General features: G+C 46.8%; 1 protein-coding gene across 2 annotated transcripts in view; it reads left to right on the plus strand.

Annotated features, from left to right (window-relative positions):
* The window catches only part of LOC126531212 (monocarboxylate transporter 13-like), an 85,692-nt gene extending 71,036 nt beyond the window's left edge, over window positions 1–14,656 (plus strand). Inside the window, exons 1-6 of one of the 2 annotated variants that reach the window (XM_050178645.3) lie at window positions 3,219–3,335; window positions 5,218–5,633; window positions 8,336–8,479; window positions 9,101–10,267; window positions 11,715–11,840; window positions 12,854–14,656. In XM_050178645.3, the coding sequence (XP_050034602.1) occupies window positions 5,324–5,633; window positions 8,336–8,479; window positions 9,101–10,267; window positions 11,715–11,840; window positions 12,854–13,113 (2,007 nt within the window). In that variant the 5' untranslated portion in view covers window positions 3,219–3,335; window positions 5,218–5,323 and the 3' untranslated portion in view covers window positions 13,114–14,656. Of the gene's footprint in view, window positions 1–3,218; window positions 3,336–5,217; window positions 5,634–8,335; window positions 8,480–9,100; window positions 10,268–11,714; window positions 11,841–12,853 lie in introns of those variants that run through there. The other variant, XM_050178646.3, reaches the window with a different exon arrangement.
* Window positions 14,657–24,411: the final 9,755 nt, after the last annotated feature.

A 24,411-nucleotide genomic window follows, 5' to 3' on the forward strand; every position in this document is an offset into this window, starting at 1 on the left:
GGAATGATGCAATGAAATAAAGACAATAATGTTTGAGAAAAATATTATTCGAGTTCTATGCACTTCGCCTTCCGAGGAGGAAGCGGTGTTGGGTACTCGTTGCATGACGTTCACGGGGGGTGATCCACTGCTATTAAGCAACTTGCAAAGCTCGCAATAGAGCCACCTGGAACTCCCCGAAAAGCATAACATATGGGGTGTTGGGTCGCCAACCGGTGGCAGGAATACCTAGAGAAGGAAGGCCTCTATCCTGACACGATGATCGGCTTCCGGCGCAGACTCAGCACACAAGATGCCATGTTACAACTCAAACAAGAAATCGTCGACAACAAGACACAAGACAGCAAAGTAATTCTGGGTCTCGATTTACAAAGTGCATTCGACAAAGTCAAACACTCAGCCATATTAGGACAAGTATCAAGACTCAACATGGAGGTAACGAGCTACAATTATATTCAAGACTTCTTGACCAACCGCATGGTAGAACTGCACGCCGGAGACCTCAAGCTCCCCGAACACAAGCTCGGCAGTACGGGTACTCCACAGGGTTCGGTCATATCGCCGTTGCTCTTTAACCTCGTCATGATCGGGGTAGCGAGGGCAGTAACGGGGACCGGCGTCCGGCATACGATCTACGCCGACGACATTACCCTGTGGGCGGCCGGCGGCACCGACGCCAGCATCGAGCAACAGCTGCAAGCGGCGGTTACCGCCATCGAGCAGCACCTTGATGGCACAGGCCTAATGTGCTCGCCCGCCAAATCCGAGCTGTTCGTCGTCACACCGCTTCGACCGGGACGGAAGCGCGCTCCTCTTCGGGCGTGTGATCACATCAAAATTGTGACTGCATCGGGGCAACGCATCCCCGAAGTTCCCAAGATCAGGGTCCTGGGCCTGCTGCTCAACAAGAGCGGCCGCAACGACGAGACCATCAACAAGCTTACCACCAAGGCAATGGACGCCATCCGGCTCATACATCGAGTCTCTACACGACGGGCGGGCATGCGTGAAGACAGTCTCGTGCGCCTTGTCCAGTCGTTCGTGATCAGTCACATCGCCTACGTTGCGCCCTACCTTAACTGGCACGTCACTGACAGGACCAAGATCAACACGCTGATCAGACGGGCTTACAAGACAGCGCTGGGTTTAATGGAGACCACGAGTACGGCTCGGCTCTTGCAGCTCGGCGTCCATAACACCCTAGAAGAAATAGCCGAGGCGCAGCTCACCGCGCAATTCGAGCGCCTCTCTACCACCAAGACGGGCCGCAGTATACTGACGTCCCTGGGTTACAACCCCCAAGCTCCCAGCCGGCAACCGTGCGAGATCACAGATGAGGCGCGGGCCCACATTTACGTGGACCCCATCCCGAAGAACATGCACCCAGAATACAACCAAGAACGGCGGCAGGCGCGGGCCAAGGCCCTCACCGAGCAACACGCCCAAGACCCGCACGCCCGGTACGTGGACGCCGCGGAATACAAGCGGGAAGGCTTCGCGGCAGTGGTCGTTGCGGCGGCTACCGGCACCAAGACAACGGCAGCGAGCGTGCGGTGCACGAACGCCACAGACGCCGAGGAGGTTGCCATCGCTCTGGCGATCACCGAGGCCGAGTGTCGCACCGTGCTCAGCGACTCGAGGAATGCCGTGCGCAACTTTGCCAAGGGGCGAATATGCGCGCCGGCGGCCGCCATCATTGGCAAGCTCCAACTTCAAGACCGCGGCAGCACCGTCCGTATCAAGTGGTTCCCGGCGCACGCCGGCGATTGTGCAACCTCACCGAACCACAACGAGACGGCCCATTCGGCGGCGCGAGCGCTTACCTTCCGCGCCCCCGAGAGTGACCGTTCCGTGTGGTGGTTCGAAACCAAGGACAGATTGACTAGTTATGCCGAAGCAACCAAGTGTTACCGCTTAGCTCGACGGACAATGCCGCCTCCCCACCCGGCACTCAGTCGGGAGGAGGGCGTAATCCTAAGACAAATACAGACCGCGTCACTCCTCGCCCCCGCAATGCTGCACGTGCTTCACCCAGAGCTCTATCCGAGTGGGCTGTGCGGTGTTTGTGCAGCGGGTCCGGCGGACCAATGGCACATCATGTGGGACTGTGCCAGGTTCCCGACGGCAGCTACCTCCAGGACTTACCCGTCAGAACTTCAAAGTGCACTGCAGTCTGCAGACAAGGACTCACAACTATGGGCCGTCCAGCAGGCCCGGGGTGCGCTCGAAAAATACAAGCCTCATGACCCACTACAAACGGGCCCAACTGGGCTAGTGCAGAGTAGGGTATAACCCCGGGTCGACGCTTGGCCAGCGTCACGACTCGTTAAATCGTCGTTTGCCGGCACTTTATTAAAGTTATTCCTATCCTATCCTATGGGGTGTTGAGAAAGAATCGCGTTGGAAAAGTCGGAGAAAGGCGGTCGCTGTTGCACTCTTTAAGGCATGTTCATTGTCGTGATGTCCCCATGAGACCATGCATTTCAGGTGGCCTAGTAGCGTAAGGACGTATAGTGTATGTATCGATCAATGGTACTGCGATGCCAACTCTAGATTGCCGAAAAGTATAGGATTTGGTTGGTTGAGAAACGGTAGTGTTTGAGAGTGGGGGAGATGCGGCTGCTGCTGCACACTTCAAGGCCTGTTTATTGTCGTTATGTTCACCGCAGACCATGCATTGTAATCGGCCTGGTAGCGTGTGGACGTAGTGCATATATCCATCGCATGCGTCCAAACCAGTGGCAGAGAAAGGGTTGTGTTGAAGTGGAAGAGCTGCAGTGGCTGCTGTGCACTTCAAGGCCTGTTCATTGTCTGGCTATCCGCCCGAACCCTTGCATTGCACGCGACCTGGAAACTTGCGGACGTATTGCACCTATCGATCCCATAGAACTAAAACGTAACTTCCAGCTCTCCGAAAAGTGAAGGACATTGAGGTTTAGAAAGGGCTGTCTTGGCGAATTGGGAGATCTGCAGCTGGTGTACACTTCAAGGCCTGTTTCGCGGCCCGGGTGTCCACCACAGAAGCAGCATTGCACGATAGCTGGTAGTCCGTAGACGCAGTGCATGTATCGATCACATGGGGCAAACGTACTAGAGGAGAAGCCAGGGAAGTGTCTTCTTGAAGGCAGGCTCGCTCTTGGTCGTCGTCGAGAAATCGGTCGGCCTCGGAGAGGCATGCGCGCGCGCCCTATCTGCCACTCGGCGGCCGGCACCGATAAGCACCCACACCGGCGAAGATGTGTCCTGCCTCGAGTCCTCCGGGGTCTTTCGAGTCGCGGGCTTCACATCAGTTGGAAGGCTCCTTATCGGCTGTGGCCGCAGCGGCGAAAAACCCGGTGAGCGAATCCTTTGCCTGGTCAGCGACGCGTTTTGTGCCAGGAATACTGTGCGCACATTCGCAGTGACGTGAACGCGAAAGGCTATTCCTTGTGCCTTGAAAGTGCAGTTGGTGTTGGAATAGGGTTACCATGTGGGCTATACAAGGGCTCTATTGTCAGCGTCACCGTAGGGTGATGAAGTGTCGGCTCTGCCGCTGGAAAGATTGCCTGTGGCGGGAGTTTGAGAATTGCGGCTATTCGATTTTGTGTTTCACTCTTGTGTCGGTTCTGAAAGCCTGCGTTATATTTGCGTGAGTTGGCAGCGATATATTGCAGCGAGTTCGTTGGACATGTCGCTTTTAAACACACAGTGACAACAGAGGCACTACTTTTCTCAATTTGGCACATACTGGCACTTAAGGGGCAATTCATTGCAATAGAGTTGCGGTTGTAGTGGTCCCGCTTGCCCTGTGCTAATTTCTACACTCTAGGGAAATATCCATCTGTATTATGCTTGTGTTTGGCGATCAGTTTCAATTGTTCATTCCTATCGTAACGTGCAGTTTATGCAAAGGTGCAGACTGTAGACTCCAATACTTTTGAGTCCTGCATCATGCGAGCTACCATCAATTGGTTTATCTCGCTAACACTACGTTCAGTGCGACAGTGATGATATTTCGTCATACGTGTGCTCTCCCCTACGATGACCATACAATTCTACGGCAATTTATATACTCCGAGAGAGGACTCTTGTCTTACACCAGCTTTTGCTGCAGTTGTTTCGAAGCAAAAGGTCAACGAGGCACAGTACGAATGGTGGTTCGAAGAAAAATAACATACGCACCAATTTTTTTTTTAAATACCATGAATATGTTTTGGGGGGCCTTGGGTAAGTCACAATCAGAAGCAATGGCAAATCCACGCGTAGGAGCCAAATGTGTTCAAGTGTTTTTTCGTCACTGACAGCAAATACGCCTCCCTGCAGACCGAAAAGGGTATCAGAACACGAAAGATAAAGTTGTCGTCCACATGAATGACAATTGAACTCACATCGCTCATTGACATCAGAATTCTGAATTTCTCGAAGCTCGCTGCCTAATTATCTGAGGAAACTCGCCCAATGCTCTGAGCATCAAAGCGTTCCGTTCACGAGAGGACGCGGCACATCAAAGGCTTCTGCGCTACACCAGCAGCTAAGCGTCCCGCATTTTTGTTTTTCTGATGCGGTTTGCATCTCGCTTGCTGCTTTTGCCGCTTATCAAAACAGATAATGCCTATCCTGTCTCGCGTGCTTTCAGAACGTATGTACCTGCAAGTGCGGTCATTGAAGGTCTGCGCGGTGACTTTGAGGCTCGCATGATAAGAGGAAATGATGGATCCAGTGTGACGTCCATCACTGGAAACTGGGCGTTCGATCAGGAGCTCTTCAAAGATACATTGAAACACGTACGAGTTTAAAACAATATAGCGATTTTGCTATAACTCTCATATTTCACTGTGGAAAAATCTAGAAACAAATACCACGCAGTGCACCCGCGTACATCAGCAAAGCCCATTCACTGTGTGTCTCCAATTTAAACTTCTGACAAAGCATTTAGCATTTACTACCTGCAAGTTCGTAAGGCTTGAGTCAAATGCAGATTCGATCTCCGTTGACAGTACCGGTCATGGAGTGTATTGTTGAAGTACACCACACACTTCATTGCATTAACGAACACAGCTAACCAAGAAGTCTACCCAGCAGCACTTCTCAGCGGGTGTAACGAGAAGGTATCGCTAAACTTTGACAATCATCCGCCGATGGCTTCTGCCCATTTTCTTTTCTCTAATTGTTGGAAGCACAACCGATGATACTTGCGCGTCGTTTGAAGCAATGTGTCTTTTCTCTGTGTCTACGCAGTGTCGAAGCCCGGAAGAGAGTTGAGCCGAGAAGACTGATTCGGCCGGTGCAGTGACAAGGAGAGGTGACAAGGGCTGACAAGCAGTGCCCTCAACAGCAGTCAACCATGAGCAGCGACAAGTCCAACGAATCCCTGCGCAAGGAGGAAGCCCTACCGACAGAGGGCGAGGAAGAGGACGACGAAGGCACCGCGTCACTACCCGACGACCAGGACGGAGCCGTGGAGCTGCCTAGTCCCCCGGACGGTGGTTACGGATGGGTCATCGTGTTCGCCTCCTTCATTTGCTTCGTCATCGTCGACGGCATCATCTTCTCGTTCGGCATATTCCTGCGTGAATTCGCCGCCACCTTTGGAGAATCCAAGGGGGCCACGGCCTGGGTGGCTTCCATACAGACCGGCTGCTACCTGCTTGCTGGTACGTTTCCCAAACGGGTGCTTAAAATTACCTATATTCGCGTTTAGCGAGTGCACTAGCTGTTTCTTTTCTTCCTTTACTTTCGGTGTGACAAAGTTTTGGGCATCAGCGAATAATAATGGTTTTATTGGCCCAAAGTTTCGCCCACCCAGCCATCTTGCTTTATCACTTGTGCGCACTGTGCTCTGCGCGCCATTAAACCGATGTAGGAATTGCACATTGTGCCGCCGATTTCATCGTCCAATTTGTTCACAGAACGAACATTTTAGCATCTCTCCGTAGGTTGTCGCAGGCTGACTCCCTCATTCATTTGTTCACCAGGTGAATTTGTCCGAGAGGATGGTGACACAAGTTTGCAGCAATAAATTACGTTAAACCGAGCATTCATGAAGTGATAACTTAGTCAATTTAAGAAGTAGGAGTGAAGCTGGCCAAGTCTTGACAAGCATAGATAAGATAACATGTGCCCTGTTAGAGCAGCAAATTGAGTGTTAAGTTGAAAGAAGGGCATTGGAACATCGCGGAGAGTCAGAATAAGTGATAAAATTACAAAATTTCTCCAGTTATAATATGGTTCAAGTTGCATTGGACTAAAGCAGATGAAGATCTTTAGGACAGGCCTTTGTCCTCCGCTGGAAATAATTGTGCCAATTATGATGGTATTAGCAGTAATGATGATAACGACTAATATGGTAAAAGAAACAAGTGGGTTTTTAATACACCGTAATATTTCCTAGTTAACCACTGAAACCTGGCACAGGTGCTGAGACCACGCGAACGCACAGAGGTGGCTTCCAGAAAGCTCTTCGAAGTCTCTAAAATTGTGGTGGCTATGATTTCTGCTGTTATTTCGGCAGCGCGAAATTCGCAGCAACCGTTTCAGTGTTTATTACAGATGCACGCCGAAAATTCGCACAATATTTTGTAAACAAGAACATCTCATGAGAGGCCGGCACCCCGACGATGACCCAAATTATACGCTCATGACTTGAAATGTTATAGGCATATAGAAGTGAATGACACAAGAAGACGATCTGCACTCGTCGAAAACGACAGTACTAACGCCTTTTCACTCTTCTGGTGTTTGTGGCTTCTATGCCTAAACTTTTAAACCACGAATCCTTAATTACTCAATTTTCTGTTCTATTATATCGCTGTTCACCAAGTTAGTCCTGCTTCAAAGCACAATGAGTTCATTGCGACATTGACGTGCACAAGAGATCGGCACGTCCATTTTTGCGCGTCTGTGTCGCTAATAACGATCTATGATTATGACTAATGACCTTTTATAATAGTTAAAAAACACAGCCAGTCGAGGCGCTGGCCAGTGAAGAACATGTAACTGTAACAGTGTAGACTATTCTTCGCATGTACCTCTATTACGCACACTCAAACGTGAAACGTGTAAGCCACAGAAGTACCACTAACCATGAAGCGGTAGCCCTCTCTCACAACTCAAATGCGTGGAACTTCAAATGTCGAGCGAATTTCGCTCTTGCGTTCATCGCTGCGATCATTTCGGCTACCGTTCCGTAAAAAGTTCTTGTCCAACAGGGTGCGCGGCACGGGCCAGCAACCGCTTGTCGGCCAACACGTGATACCGATAGCGAGGCGTGGCTTGTCTCGATAGCCAGAGCGCGCAATTCCCTCCAAGAGGAGTCGGCCCATGCGTGACGTGGAGCTGCGCGCAGCCCGTGATAATCTCGCGCACTCCTTGAGATCGGGGTCCCCACTTGTGTGCAAGGACGATTCTATTCGGGGTTTCGAAGCAGTTGGCGCGCGTGCGCCAACGGGCCGAATGCACGCGCAACGTCTTTCAACAGTTCGCCATCTGGTTATCCGGCATTCCTCCTCCTTGAAGAAGTGTCCGCCGATAAGAAATTCCAGATCGTTACACCCGGGACCGCGCTTATCTGCGACGAACTCTTGCGTTTGCCACCGCTGCGTAGTGTGTTTGTGACGAAAAACAAAACCAGCTAAATTAAATGCGTGTCGACAATAATGGCAGCACGTGACTGTTAAGGAACGCAGTATGGTGGTGAAGTGAACCGACTTGGGCTTGTAGGGTATGACATGTCGCGTTAACAATGCACGGCTTTTTCTAAGTGTAACTGCTTTGTTTTGTACTTTTTCCAGTCTAAACACCGACCGACAACAATGCCTCAGGGCGAATGTTGGTATGCAAGTAAATAAATAAGTAAATAGAATAAATAAACAGACAATATGATGCTAAATGGCTTCAGAAGCTGATTGGCTTGGACTGTACGCTTAGACAGTTGTGTCCACGCAAGATTTCCAGGCGCAGGAGCCCGGAGCTCCACCTGGTTGCATGCTTCACGGCCACCTGCCTTACGTTCTATCTGTATATGTATCTGTTTAATCCCAGTCTCTTAAGAAGAAGGTGCTAGCTCTTAAGAACAAGATCTTATGTATCCCGGACTGCTGTGCTTTCGGTTGGACAGTTCACTCACTCGCCAATATTGCGCCCTTTGAGTATGTCATTGCATTCAGTCTCTGTTAAGTGCTTTCTTCCTCATCTACACAACAGCACTTGGCCACAAAATTTGACATTTTGTGTCTTCTCTTACGGTGTCCTTTTTTTTAAACTGACAGTTGCTCGCATACAGAGATTATGCGCGCAAAACAATGTTTCTGCGTCCTTCACTGATTTGTTCGTGTTACCTTCTCTACGGGTTGAACAGGCCCAGTGGCTGCGGGCCTGGCAAATGCCTTTGGCTGTCGCCCCGTGACCATCGGCGGCAGCCTGCTTGCGGCAGCCGGCTTCTGCGGTGCACTTTTCGCACAAAGCATCCTGCAACTCTACATCACCATCGGACTCTTTAGTGGTAAGCTAGCCGATCATATCGCGGCGATCTTGTAAAGGCACCGTTGGGCAACATAAGAACCGCCCATGATGTACTCGTAATAAAACGCTTTGCAGCTCACAGTGCGATGACCACTCACGTAAAGGTCAGGTGAATCGCTTGCCGTGTAAACGGGGCTTCAAATCTGCTAGAACGGATCAATTTGAGATTTCAGAAAGCAATTTCTTAAGACGTTTCTATATATGCATATTTGCATATCTTCACCAATTTTGTTGACTAAATTCCAGAGTTCTATGTGCCAAAATCACATCTGATTATGAGTCAAGCCACCAGTGTGGAATTTATTTTGACAATCTGGGGTTGTTTACGTATACGCCTTAACGTAAGCGAGCGTTTTTGCATTCCGCCCCCGTTGAAGTGCGACGGTGGCGAATGTGGTGAGCGCAGTTTAAATCATGGATCCCGAACCTCAAAGAAGTGCAACGTAATGCTAAAGCATTTTTCTCGCGTGTACCGCTAAATCACCACTGAAATTTTGCACAAACTGCACCATGTTTCTTGGGCTGATCGATTCATGCGCCTATGTTATATTATTCGTCGCTTTGTTCACCTAGATAATGCCATACGTTTATGTTGTTTCAGGCATTGGGTTCGGCTTCATTTTCCTACCTGCTGCCGTTAACATCAGCTTCTACTTCGAGAAGAAGAGAGCCTTCGCCACGGGCATCGCCGTCTGCGGTTCCGGAATCGGAGGCTTCCTGATGGCGCCCTGTTGTCAGCTACTGGTCTCCGAATTCGGTTGGCGAGGTTCCATGCTCATCCTGGCAGGCATGACGCTCAACTGTTGCGTGGTAGGCGCCCTGTTCCGGCCGATAGAGGAGCCGCAGCCCAAGTCGGAGCCCGTGCCACTAAAGCCTCTGCTACTGCGCATAAAGGAAGCCCGCGACGCCATGACCAAGTGGGATTCAGAAGAGGATGGCATCGACGACACGCTCATTACCGGCGGTGGGCCACGCCGCAAGCACAGCTGCCCTCCGCCCCGCATCGTCCATGATGTCATCCTGAACAGTGAAGAACGCAGTGCTTCCAGCTCTACCAGCGGCAGCAACAACAGCCCACCTCCGCCTTACTCCGAAGCTGTAAAAGACGAGCAGCAGTTTAGCTGCTGCCACAACAACAACCAGCTCCGTGTCGAGCACAAACCTGCGTACCAGGCTCCTCCCGTTCTTCGAAAGCTCTCCTTCACCAAGAGCAACAACAGCAGGCCTCGTCGAATGACGGCGCCCGAAATGAGGCCTTTCTACCGCCAGGACATCCTCTTCAGCGCCAGCCTTCTGCGCATACCGGAGTACCGCTCACAGAGGGACATCGGTTCCTACCACCAGAGCATCGCCAACCTGCCCAAGGAGGGACCACACAAAAAGTGGGGCTGCCTCTCGCCGGAGATGACCGACACTCTGACGCAGATGCTCGACGTCTCGCTCCTGAAAAGCCCTACATTCGTGACTCTGGCCGTGTCCGGATTCCTGACCCTGGCGGGCTTTTTCGTTCCTTTCATGTACATTGTTGACAAGGCCATCTTGTCGGGCATCTCACCGGACAAGGCCGCTTTCATCTTGTCTGCCATCGGCATCACCAACACGGTGGGCCGCGTGTTCTCCGGCTGGGTGTCTGACCGGCCGCAGGTGAATGCCCTCTTCATCAATAACGTTGCCCTCACTGTGGGCGGCGTCGCCACGGCGCTTTGTCCTTTCTTCGAGACCTACACTATGCTCCTCGTCTACAGTGCCGTGTTCGGTTTCTCCATAGGTGAGTTCATACAAGCTGAATATGTTTGAGTGCTGGCGACACTCCTCGGTGCGATCCCAAATTTAACTCCACAGACAGACAGACAATGAACTTTTATTGAGGTCCTGAGGGACTAGCCGGCGGAGACCCGTTGGGGCCCCCGGCTCGCCGCTGGCTGCTCCCATGTCGGAATCGGGAGGCCAAGCCTCTCCGCTCTTTCACGGGCCCTCTGGACGGCCATGGACTGGAGCTTGAGTTCCGTACTAGATGTGGCCTCGTCCCAGTCCCGTTCGCTGGTGAAGGATGTATCCCGTAACGCAGGACACTGCCAGAGCATATGAGATAGAGTGCTAACCTCCTCCCCACAATCCTGGCAGTGTGGGTAAATTTCTGGGTAAATCCTGCTTAAGAAACCTCGCGAGGGATATGACCTCGTCTGAAGCATCCTAAGCGTGATCGAGTGAGATCTGCATAGATTCGGGTGTGGAGGCGGGAAGCGCCTGCGTTCCTCTTTATAATGGGAGACGATCTCTCCACATTTTAAATTTTTTTTTGCACTCTAAAGGAGTACGGAGTGCGTTTAGCCTTCTTGTGCCCATTAAATGTGAATCACGACAATTCTCTAAAGCGCTTTTAAGCAGAGGACAAGCGCTCCATCCCGGAAGAGTAGTTGCTAGTGTTAAGTTTCGTGTCATCCATGTAAGAGCTCAGTGTCATCCACGTACTGGTGGCCCACAGACCCCCATTACGTAGATGACCTGCAACTATTTCGTTTTATCTGGCATGCTTTTTAACTTTCTTCGTGATGTCAAAATCCAAATAACACACAGACGCCAAAGGAAAATGGAACAGTGGCCGAACAGGGAAAGCTTCGTCCTGTTGCCAACTTTTCGACAAAGGGGCTTGGATTCGACGAAGCCTATAATCTAGCCTTTGGATATTCGCCCAAACAAATTATTACACATTTCAATGGCAGACTGTAACAGTAATGAAAATAAACTTAAAACTTGAAAATTGAAGTCAGGTCCCCATGTGAAAGCGTTGGCTCCACGCTGAGGTCTCGCACATAGTTTTACCATAAATGTCAGCAATATTATGAATGAGAGAAACAAAGACCTAGGCATTTAAGGAAATTTATTATAATTCTATACCTCATTCTGCTGGACATCTAAAAATGCTGGTAAAGGACATAACTTCCCAGCGTACCATGCTGTGGTGAATATTTCTTTGAGCCAGTGATTGACACGTCATGAAGTACCTTTCATAAGTGTGCAAGGATGCCCGTATTATTATTTTGCTGGAATTCTCACGTGTGAGATTTGCTGTGTGCGTAACTGCGTATACATAAAGCACCAACCCAGTGCATTCATTTCCTTTTCTCGACGCAGGTCAACTAAAATGAAATCCGCTTCACTTTGCACTTCTGAACTTAAATTTTCGGCGTCTCTCTCTTCTTCCTTTTTTACAGCTTGTTTTGCTGCCCTTCGGTCTATAATTGCTGTCGAGATGTTCGGCGTCGAAAAACTCACGAATGCGTTCGGACTACTGCTGCTATTCCAAGGTGTGGCTTCCGTCATCGGTTCGCCTGTCGCCGGTAAGTTGCAATTCACGTTAAGCTGATTAACATTGACCATTGCCTGCCGTGGTGCTACACTGCTATAGATGCTCTTTTAGACTAAATTAATGGATAGGAAAGAAGGAGAGACAAAGTCACGAATCAGATGCACCTATGAAACTCTTATTATACATGGTGAAGATATCAGTGGCGAGGTCTACGAATATTTCAGCAACTACCTATCCCTGACTCGTTGCTACTCATATTTAACTCCTCGTTTGCTGACTAATGACTACCTCGGGAACCGAGACGTGGCAGGACGAAAGACAAGTGATGTAATTTGCACATTTTTACCTTAATTAAACAATATGACACAGGGGAGGTGGTTTTGAGCCATGAGTAGAAAATGGACTCGATCTCTGCCGAGGGCAGCAAACACAATTGTTCACTACCAAAAGGCTGCCTCACCAATGTATCGCTGATCCACCTACGACAGTGCGCAGTTGCGAAGCCGTGATCTGTGGTCCTGATCCGCGTAGGACGGGATGTATATTTGAAAGCTGAGGAAGGGCTTTGTCCTTGAAAAAGACAAGAAAGTCAATGTTAGCTTTCTAAAACACCAAAACATTACGGTTATTAAGTACCAAACAAGTTACTTCTACTCAGTATAGAAGCTTAGTTTTTAAAAAAAATAAAAGCAATAGAGGAGCGGTGGTGTCACATTCAAATGTCAGCTGCAACAGATCCCCGTGGGGTCAGAGATGGAAGCAGCGCATTGCCCCATGTATTTGTACGATTGATCCTTAATAATAAACAATGGCAACTGTGTTCTTCAATTAACAAAAGCTATACCTGCAAACCTTGCGTATTTTTGTTATAACGAGAAAGACTTACAGTACCGCTCGCCCTGCGCAGAATTACGCAGACGAACGCACGGAGCCAATTTTTTCTAAATTTGAATAATAAGACAGTTCTCCATCTCGTTATCCTACGCAGTATATTCGCTTACGTCTCACAAAATTGCACATTCCACCCCCATTTTTTGTCCGCAGGTATCTTTTACGACCTGACGGGTACATACGACGCTTCCTTCTACGTCGCCGGATCGGTCATCACGCTTTCGGGTCTCATGTGCCTCCCACTTCCCTGGATTTCGCGCTGGGAGAGACGCCGGAAAGAGGCCGCCGCTCCCCAACTACCCACCATCATAACCACGACCGCGGAAGGGGACGACGAAAACGAGGAGGTCACGCTCAACCCTCGTGGTGTCTGCGTCAGCGAGGGCTGCGAGGCCGGGCTAGCGGCCACCTAGGATCGAGGCCTCCTGGTTTCGCCACGGTATCGGACAGAGACCGAAAGGAAAACGACAACCAAAGACAAACCCGTCCCCGCGCATACTCACTCAGGAAGGTCGGTCTGTGCCGCTCGTTCCGTCGACCAATCTACAGCTGTGGTGGGTGACACTTCCGGACGCCGCTGTGCCTTCGGAACCACTGGGCAGATTGTGTCACACGCTGCCACCATGTACGCTTGTGGGTGTTTCTGGAAGAGCTCCGTCGGACGCTTGGAAAACGGAAAGCGACCTTGTCGAATGGAGTCGTACTGAGTGTCTGGCGACGGGAACATTCCGCTAGCGTCTGCAACGCTTCTGCACAGGAGGCGTTTCTGGATGTCCAGATGGCTGTACTTCGCCGTCTACTACTTCGGCGCTGCAACCAACAGGTGTGCGCGTTTCTTAAGTGACGTGGTGCGCATTCCGTGATTACTGCGAACGCCTGCTGGTTGGTTCTAGCGTCAGCGTATGTGGCTAAAGAAGCAGAACGTGTGCCCAAGTGTTGTGCTGCAGTGCTGAACTGATTCCGCATGCGGCGCTGTTCCGTGAGTGAGTCCGTAGCGCCTTCAGCAGGCTGCAGACACCGAGGAGTCTGCACATTCCTTCGAAGTCACAGCCATTCAGCCTCGAAAGTGGCAAGGAGAAAGGGTGTGGCTGCACCGGTCACAAAGGCGTGCACGATTACGTGCTCGTTAAGTCAAATTGTGCCAATAACCAACCGAGACGGAGCCGTATGGCAGTAACATCGCTTGCCACCATAACGGCGGATGGCTTACTTCCTGCTTACGATGGAATACTGTGACTAATGCACAACCTTCGGTTCATTCTTGTGCGTACTGTGTCGTCGTGAGTGGCGAAGGCAGTGCTTGTCACGTTCAGTCATTTCCAGGACGCTTTAGGTTATACGCACGTATGGTGATGGATGGCCTGGGTGTTCTTCGGACGCAGTCATTTCCTGCGCACGCTTGTAAGGACGAATGCTTGAGCATACTTTTACCATCGACGCTTAATTGTAATCAATTTTAGTATTTTCACTTGGTTCTAGCTTCAAGGCTATCATAACAGTTTGTGAACGACTACCTGGTAAGCTCCAGTTACGTGGCAACCGTTCACCTTTGTTTAACCTAGCCATCGTCCTTCGGTGCGAAAATCGAAACCATTAAACAATTCGTGTCAGTATAAAAACAAGAACCAAATAAAGTCCGCAAGAGCACAAGTTGCTTAGTTGCCCCAGGTAGTTTGTGCTTCACGTAGTCATTCATATCCACCACCATGCCTCCATACAGGGGCTTAACTAGCTTCATGTGCTTAAGCTACCATTTTAATTACTACCGTTCTGGTGTGTTTCCTCTTTTTCGTTTCCTGGTAGAGATGGTACCACTTCAAATTTAAAAGGATCTCCGTGAAAAAAATTATAACAATACATTTGCGTGCATCTGTAGTAACGCATCCATTGTTTTACAGGTGCACTTATAAGTGATAATCACCAACGTGATACGTTATCACCAACGTGATAACGTAACCAATCATTTCCTCACTTGTGATTGTCAGTTTTTCATTTGTGATGATTACCACAGAGCACCGCTGCGATCAGATCGGGACAACTACAGAAGTAACAAATGAGAATTCATATAAAATGTGACTCCTTAATACGTAACTATCTACGACTCTACGCACAGCCCTGATTTATTTGTCGATTCATGAGCATAAAAAAACTAATATTCGATGGTTTGCGGTAAAACTGTTGATACCCGTATAGCCTTAATGCATTTCTCGACAAACTAACTCATAAAATTAAAAAATAAATTCTGAGGCTTTGCGTGCTAAAACCAAGATATGATTACGAGGCATGCCGTATAGTGAGGGGCTCCGGATAAATTTTGGTCACGTGGAGTTCTTTAAAGTGTTAGGATGGATAGTTGGGCGCGTTGGTTAAGCATGATCTGAAGTGAAGGCGCTAAAACGACGGTGGATGGAAAAGGTCACATAATGAAGAGTCCGATGTACAATAAGTATACGACGTTAGGATGGATAGTTGGGCGTGTTGGCTAAGCATGATCTGAAGTGAAGGCGCTAAAACGACGGTGGACCTTCTTCGTCCACCGTCGTTTTACCGCCTTCACTTCAGATCTTTGACGTGCATGTTTCACGGGCGTTTTTGCATTGCGCCTCCATCGAAATGCGGCTGCCGTGGCCGGGATTCTATCACCTCGGGCTTAGCAGCGCAAAGGTAAAACCACTACGCCACCACGACGGGCGAAAACTAACTGATAGAAGTGAAAACTGTCGTAAAACAGAGGACGTTAAAATAACCTCATGCAGTCCTTCCGCCTTCAACTATTTCTCTGCTTACTATCAATGCACGACTCATTCCAGGTTCACCTGTCTCAAGGAAAACGTTTTTAGATATAATTGTGCATCAATTTTAGGGAAAGCGGAACCACTGCCTATGGACACGTATACTTCCAGTACGTAAGTATCGGGCGGAAACTTTCATGATAACAAATTAACTTAAAAGAAAGCTAGGAAGTGCAAACGAGCAATTATATCGAATTTGATAGGTGTAACGTCACGGAGTAGAAAAACAGCAGTGCTGACGCGAATAGGACAAGAGTCGATTATATTCTAGTTGAAATTAAGGGGGACTAGTGGAGTTGGGAAGGTAACTTAATGCAAAGAAGGAGAGAACTTGTGTGGAACAGCACCGATGTCAGATGAAGGGAAACATAGGCAAACGAGGCAAGGTTGAGGTGACGAAATCTGCAGCTACAGCACGAGTTCATTTTGACGCGAAACAGGAGTAATTTGAAATACCTGAGATTCTTTTGTCACGGAGTAGGGCAGTTCGGCAGCAGTGCATCTTGAGCACACAACTAAAATCTATCTGCTTTGCAGTTGATCGCTTTCGTCGCTGGATTTGCCGCACGTGGAACAGTGGGGTGACGCCTACAAGATTGCGGAGCTTCATCGCCCTGGCCTTGTATCGCCTATCTGACACCCACGTGGTTCCCTGGGCGCCTTCTCTACCACAAGAGGGCAGCAGGACAGCACGGCTGGTTTAAAAAGCGGCGGATCGACGACAGAGCTTGCAGTTCGGCAGCAGTGCATCTTGAGCACACAACTAAAATCTATCTGCTTTGCAGTTGATCGCTTTCGTCGCTGGATTTGCCGCACGTGGAACAGTGGGGTGACGCCTACAAGATTGCGGAGCTTCATCGCCCTGGCCTTGTATCGCCTATCTGACACCCACGTGGTTCCCTGGGCGCCTTCTCTACCACAAGAGGGCAGCAGGACAGCACGGCTGGTTTAAAAAGCGGCGGATCGACGACAGAGCTTGCAGTTCGGCAGCAGTGCATCTTGAGCACACAACTAAAATCTATCTGCTTTGCAGGTGAGCGCTATACATTTTCGATTTCCTCCCTCTCAAATTTATGCACTGCTGCCGAGCTGCATCTTAAACATTGTAGACTCTACACGCGTGAAAAAGTGTCATAGTCCAGAAGCCTCATGTCAAAGAAAGCTGTGGACGAATTGCGCGCTGAGATAATTGATGAACTCAGAGAGATAAAAAAAAGTCTAGAGGATCTAAAAGAACTGAAACAGGAAATTAAGGACTTAGGAGCATTGAAAGAAGTAATCGATACCATTGTAACAGAAAACAAGGTACTTAAAGTGCAAAATGCTAAGCTGACGCGAAAACTAGAGGAGCTTGAAACGTACCAGCGTTCCAACAACTTGGAAATCAAGGGTGTTCCTGTTGATGCTGAGCCAATAGCTATTATAAAGAAGATTGGCGAACTTGTTGCAGAGGAAGTGCAAGATTCCGATATTGATGCATGCCATAAAGTACCGACAGCGAAACACAATGAACAGAACATAATTGTTCGATTTGTGCGCCGTTTCAAAAGGAACAGTTTTCTTGCTAAATCGCGAAAGGAAAAAATTAATGCCAGAATGCTTGGCTTTGGTGAGAATCGTCCTATTTTCATTAATGAGCATTTGACGAGACAAGGTAAACAATTACTAAGTGCTGCGAAACAAAGGAAGAATGAGGTTGGTTGGAAATATGTCTGGACCACTGGAGGGAAAGTAATGGCGAGGCGCAATGAAACATCTCCTATTCTGCATATTTTCAGCACTGAAGATATCAGCAAGATGATAACCTAATATTTAGCTTTATTTCGTCAGAATAATTCTTGTTGGTTTAAGTCCAGATATGGCTTCAGTCGATAAATCTTTATATCATGATTACATTTCATTTGCAAATATATCTGCGGGTTTGCAAAAACATATTTCAATCTTTCATTTAAACGTCCAAAGCATAAAAAATAAACAAGATAGAATTGAAGAATTGTTTCAAGACACCAACACTAATCCCGATGTTCTTCTTTTTACTGAAACGTGGATATCTGATAAGGACTACCCCATACAGTTCGAAAACTACAGGCATCACGTACTAAACCGTACCTACGCAAGAGGTGGTGGTCTAGCAGCATATGTACGAAATGATCTAAACTCGGAGAAAATTGCAGATTTCTCCCTAATTAATCGCAACGTTGAATGCCTCACTATTCGTCTTCAAGCAGGAACATTTTCAGTAGTCTACAGACCACCCTGTGGGAACAAAAAAGATTTCTTTTCCTTTGTGAATAAACTGCTAGCTTATCTCAGCAGCACCGGCAAAATGTTTGCCATACTAGGTGATACGAACATAGATATGATGGCTGAAAATACAATAACACGAGAATATAATCACCTGCTTTACTCTTACGCATGCTCGAATATTATAACCTTGCCAACACGAGTTACAGCACATAGCCAAACCTTATTAGATGTCTGTATCACTAATGTACATGATTCCACTGTGACTGCTGGTGTCATGTCCTCTGATATAAGCGATCATCTTCCAATTTTTTGCTTTCTGCCTTGTTCGCAGAAATACAAGCATAATGCGCCTGTATATTCCTACCGTCTCATAGATACAACGACGCTAGCCTATTTTCGCTCTCTTATTCGGGGAAAAAACTGGGAATCTGAACTAATTGAAAGTGACCCAAATAAGGCATACAATTCATTTTTCGATAAACTAATCACTTGCTACGACATAGCCTTCCCACAACATAGTGCTACAAAACGACCCAAAAAAATTAGAAAGCCGTGGATAGATGTAGAGCTTTTTACAAAAATCAAAAACAAAAATAAAATGTACCATACATTCCTTAGAACTAGAGACATGAATGAATTAGCCAAATTTAAGGAGTACCGTAACCATGTAAATTCAGAATTAAAAAAGGCAAAAGAAAAATATTATGAGAAGGTGTTCTCGCGCATATATACGAATCCAAGAAAAGTTTGGCTGGAAATTAAGAAAATATCTGGAGGAAAGGCTAGCCCTCAAGAGCTACAAATAACTTCGGTTAACGGCACTCTTTCAGGTGAAGAAGCCGTCTCTATCCTAAACACTCACTTTGTTCAATGCTGCAGCAACATTTCTGCAGCAGATCCAGAAGAGATAGGGCATGCTATGAAACCGTCTCTGCAAAATTCTTTAATGCTATTTCCGGTGACACCAACCGAAGTAGAAAGCGTGATCAAAAACTTTAAGTCAAACAGTGCTGCAGGTTTCGACGGTATCATGGCATCTCCTATAATATATGTGTCTGACATCATCTCTAATGTATTAGCTCATATTATTAATAAAATGTTTGAGTCCGGAATTTTTCCTAGCAAACTTAAAATAGCCAGAGTCTGCCCGGTTCATAAAGGCTGTGCTGATCATAGTGTAAACAACTTCCGACCCATATCTATACTACCTCTTTTTTCAAAACTTTTTGAAACTGTTCTCAACACTCGACTAGCAGGTTTCTTAAGGAAATATTCTATTATTAGTACGGCGCAGTACGGATTCCAAAAAAATAAATCATGTGAGGATGCGCTCCTAAATATAAAACATCAAATACTGCAAAATATGGAAAACCGTTTATACACGGTAGGCTTATTTCTGGACCTGCGTAAGGCTTTTGACAGCGTAAATCATGGTATACTTCTGTGCAAACTTTATGACTACGGTATACGTGGTACAGCATTAGAGTTAATGAGAAGTTACTTAACGGATCGTTACCAGTTTGTTTCATATAATCAGGCCACTTCCTCACTTCTCAAAATACAGACTGGCGTGCCACAGGGATCCATCCTTGGTCCTATATTATTCAATCTATATATCAATGACCTTCCTAACATTTCTTCCTCACCTAATATCATCATGTACGCAGACGATACTAATCTTTTTTTTGCAAATTCTTCCTTGCAATGCATACAAAAAGAAATAAATGATTATTTAAATTTATTATCTGAATGGCTGTACATCAACAAACTACAATTGAATGTCAGCAAAACCAAATATATAATATTTAGACCAATAAACAAGCCATTGCCTGTTAATATAACTGTTCTATTTCAAGCAAAGAGGCTAGAACAAGTAACAACGCAAAAGTTTTTGGGGGTATGGTTCCAAGAAAACCTCTCCTGGGACAATCATGTCAATAAGCTTTGCAATGATCTTAGCAAAGTAGTAGGCTGTATATATAAAATAGGTGATCTAATACCTTTATGGCTAAAGAAAGCAATATACTACGCCCTTTTTTACTCGAAGCTAACTTATTGTGTCTTGATCTGGGGAACAACTACAACAAAAAACTATGATAAGTTATTAAGCTTGCAAAAACGAGTAGTCCGAATTTTTGAAAACTACCATGGTAGGCCGCGTGACTTACCCACACACAATCTCTTCGTCAAACATTTATTGATCCGAGCAAATCAAGTATTTTATTATAGATTACTCTTACATATAAAAAAACACAGGCTCCATGTTGTCAGCATACCCACTTCTCTTCGATACCCATTACGTTATCAAATCAAGAAAATACCATTCACGCGTACTAACTACGGACGTCAGGATATAAACTATCAAATACCAAGGCTACTAAACATTGTTGAGCAAAAAATTGATTTCTGTGCGCCAAATTTTAAGCAATGTATAAAAAACCTACTCATACACTATCAAATTATTTACACATAAATTGCTCTCGCATTAAATTGTTTTTTATGCACTATATATGTATTCCTTAATCTGCGCGGTAATGTGATTGCACAAACAAAAATTGAAGCAGAAATGTCTATCACATAGTCATTGTATAATGTACACATTATCTTGTTTATTTGTATTTTCTACATCATACTTGCTTGTTTCTTGTTATATTTGCTTTTTTAGTACATGGAATCATCATGTAAGCCGAACGCACTTAGGAGCAAGAGCCCCTGTCAGGCCAATTGGCCTTTAGCTCTTGCTTCCTCTTTCTGTAGTGAAGAAAGGAAATAAACTTCAAACTTCAAACTTCAAAAAAAAAAAAAAAAAAAAAAAAAAAAATATGACGAAGCCGGTGATAATGACGATGGCGACAACGATTACGACGACGAAGATCAAATATGCACAGCGTGGCGTCCCAGACAATTGTTCCTGTTTGTCATAAAACGTTGAGCATTCACCGAAAAACGCGCTGCCTCTCAATTTCTCCTGAACAACAGAAATAATCATTACAGCTTGATCAAAGTCGATTCAGTGCATTCAACTGCCTATCCAGTGTTCATTATTTGATGTAAGATATCCAAACATGCATGCATAGTGGTAGAGTGTCACTAACTTCACGCTATGTATCGTCGCATAGTTTTAGTGCAGAAATCGTTGCACGGGGAAGAGGGGCCGTGTTATATAAGGATTCTCTTCGCCCGATGCTATTTGTTTTTGCTCGTCCGTCCCGCTGACTTGCTGATATCGGTGACAGTGGGAGCGTCTCTGCGTGCAAACCAATTACGAAGGGGTAAGAATAGAAAAATGAATGGAATCGTCACATAATACAGGCTCAGGTCGCTGTTTTATCGTCGCAGGCTTCTGCGTCTCCTCGTACGAGTTCATGCTCAATCTGTTGTTTCTTTCTGAAAAACGTGCAGCTGCCACAATGACAAAGAAAAAACTTTTTTCGTTATCGAAGCGAAGTCTGTTGAGCCTGTTGCTAGCGCGTGTACTGCGTCCTAATCGCGGCGAACTTTCTTTACTCTAAGAGCAAAGAAAGCCCTGGCACGTAACATTCGCACGAGAGACTGCATGCATGTTCCATACTCAAACCCATTCTTGAGAGTTCGCCAACTCCCAAATGGAGCACGGCAATGACTCCCGCAAAGCACTTAAAAAGGACACCCGCTGAACCCTGCCTAACGGAGTTGTAAACATTTTTACCAAGCACTATGTTCAATACAATTCACAGCCAGCCAATGATGAATGCGGTTCTTCAAGACAGACTCGAAGTCGAAGCTCAGCTGGTTGTTCGCCGCAGTTCCAAAATATTTCCTAAAGCAATCGTTTGTTGCTTCAAGTGTTGACGCCACGAGGTCTCGCCATTATTTCTCTGTCTTTTATTCGTTCCAGCTTCAGTGTTCGATATTTCGTGTTTACAATGCGTGCCACATCTTTGTCAACTTAAAGCATCCACGCGTAACACAGGCGTGGCAATTGTACATATGCTGAGGCTGTTTTAATAAAACAAGTCAAGCAAACAGCGATGTGTGCTCCTTTTTTATTATTGAACAGAACACACGAAAACATTTCAGTTCACCAAAGCACGGTGCAATGTATTAATTACACGTAATACGTGACGGATTCAACACCAGAGATGCGAGCTAGTTTTTTTATTTCTTTGCCAGCATTAACGAAGTATAGGACAGTAGGATAATTATTGTGTTATTTAAAACTTTCAAATATCAAAGTTAAGTAGGTGGAGGTTTCTTGCGTGTTATTGCACCAATGTATGACATTTCACATTGCAGAACCGTAATATAGTAGGCAAAGCACGTTGTTCACATACATTTTGAGTTAAAAGACCAATCACTAGGTCCCATAGCAAATATTTGTTATACGCTGGAAGTTGTTACGTGTCCTCTAGGAAGCCTTCTGCCGCGAATTTTTTTTCAAATCGGCTCATTAATAGCCGAGGTATAGATATTCCAGTGCTGCGAACCCATGATTTCAGGAGGCGAGCTTCGCTGCAAACAGACGATCTCTCTACTTGCCCCGTCTAGCCTCCGCAAGCGCAATTCCTTCCCTGCGCTCTCCCATACCGGACCTCGAGGATCACGTGATGCATAGATTACGGGCGCAGAGTTTTTTTTTTTTTTTTTTTCTGCGCGGTGCATTCTTGTTTACGGCGTCGCGTGCGAGCTGTTCCGATTGTCTCGTTTCGCGCAGCACACGATTTCGCGGCACTGTGCACGAGGACACGTGACTAGCGGTATATGTCTGTGCTACACAAATACTGTGGCAGACACCAGTGGATCACAGAGCATGATGCCGCGCTGGAACACAGTAGAAAATTACATAGTTTCTGTGTCTACGCGTGCTACTGCAGGACGTGGGAACAAGCAGACGAAATGGAATTGCTTACCATGCTGCGGTGCGAAGTAAAACAACAACGTGCAGACATACGGTTTGTGTGTTTTATTGTTTCTCTAAGCTTTAATTCGTCTATTCCAGCAACATATTACACAAATGACAGATACTGGCTTGAATAATTCTCGAAGTCATGTATCACCACGAGCGACGTCACACCACGAACACATGTACGTAGGCGCACTAGCATGTGTACGTCATCCTGCGGCTGGGAGCGCGGTGGCCGCAAGGGAAAGGGAAAGCGGCGTTTGGTTTGACATTTCAGATCTTTCCGCGGCGCGTAACGATGCAATATTTTGCAGAACCGATCGTTATCGCGCATTGTATGCTTTACGCCTGTCAGCTCGAAATGGTCAGACCTGGTGAGGTCTTTAAGAGCTAACTAGTATGTGCAGTCTGCCTTGTGTACTATGTAAGCTGAGGCCCACAGTACAAAGGTAAAATTAATTATTTGTTTGCCTTACCTTATGTTAGAATGCGATAAAGAAGCTATGCGATAACTGCGGGTATGTCTAAAAGGAAGAAGCCGCGTGGAGGGTGCACCTTTTGAAGTTGAGACAACGATCTTCGTAGAATCTTTCTGAATTTTGCTTACGGGTGTGCAGTGCGTCGGGTAGATAAAGCCCCATGACTCGATGCAAAATCTCGTATGATTAAGTGCATCGAATAATATTATGCGGAATATTTCATTTGATACTGTTCTCACATATTAAAGTTAACGTTGTCGTGAAATATTTATACCTGTTTGTTGTTCAATAACTGCCCCAATAGTCCCTCGAAAGTATATTTCAGAGAATAGTAGACGTACGTACATACACACTAAGAAAGAACGACAGACGTAATACCTGTCGGCCAATGGCTCCTCCTGGTCAGAAAAAATTGCAAGTGCATTTTTTTGAATGCGCAGAGTTGAAGACTAACATTCCGCTCTTTCAACAGTTGATTGTTGGAAAATGATTCGCGCAAAATGCTACCGATAATTTTTTTTTTTTTAATTTCAAGTTATTCGAAGGACAAGGGCTACCTTGGAATCGAGGACCTTAAGGGTTCGGGATGTAAATATTTTTGCCTTTTTACTTTAACAATACGCCGGGTGCACACTGACTGTTTCTTCGCCACATCGTAACGCATTCCACCGTTGACACGCAGAACGTATGGTCGCCATGGAAACGGCCAGTGACATCGCGAGTAAAAAAAAATGACAAACAAACAGGCGCATCCTAGTACTGGCCTTTCCGAGTGCGCATCTCAGGCCCCCGCATCCTCATCAGACGAGAGCCAATGTCACACGCCGGCACGGGTCTTACTCGGGATTCGATCGAAGGCGAATCATTGCACCTGACCTTGAACGGCCGCGAGACGCATCTGGAATCGAGTGCTTGTGTCGACACCACATGGTCTACGAACGACGCGGCCGATCGGCTTAGAGTTAAAAGGGGAGCGAGGGAGTATGAGGCACGGATAAGTTATGCATACACACGTGAGCGTATGGGTATACGGACCCCAAGGCTCACAAAAAAAAAACTGCATTTACTCGCAAGTCAGATGCAAGAAGTGAAATTGAAAACTGGGCTGGAAAGTCGGCACGGCAAGTATGTACAGCATTCCTCGATATTAAGTTACATTCATAAGCAGTGCAGCAAATCCGTCTTGATCGCGGAATCACTGGTCCGTGTACTTTTGCTCAGGGGAGTACTCGCTCTTATTTCGGTTGATTACTTCCAATGCCTGCAAAGACTGGGCGTGCGATAATTTTTTTCCCTGCTCATTTTTGAAAG

This window comes from Dermacentor andersoni, chromosome 5 (genome assembly GCF_023375885.2).
Source record: "Dermacentor andersoni chromosome 5, qqDerAnde1_hic_scaffold, whole genome shotgun sequence".
Taxonomy (NCBI): Eukaryota; Metazoa; Arthropoda; class Arachnida; order Ixodida; family Ixodidae; genus Dermacentor; species Dermacentor andersoni.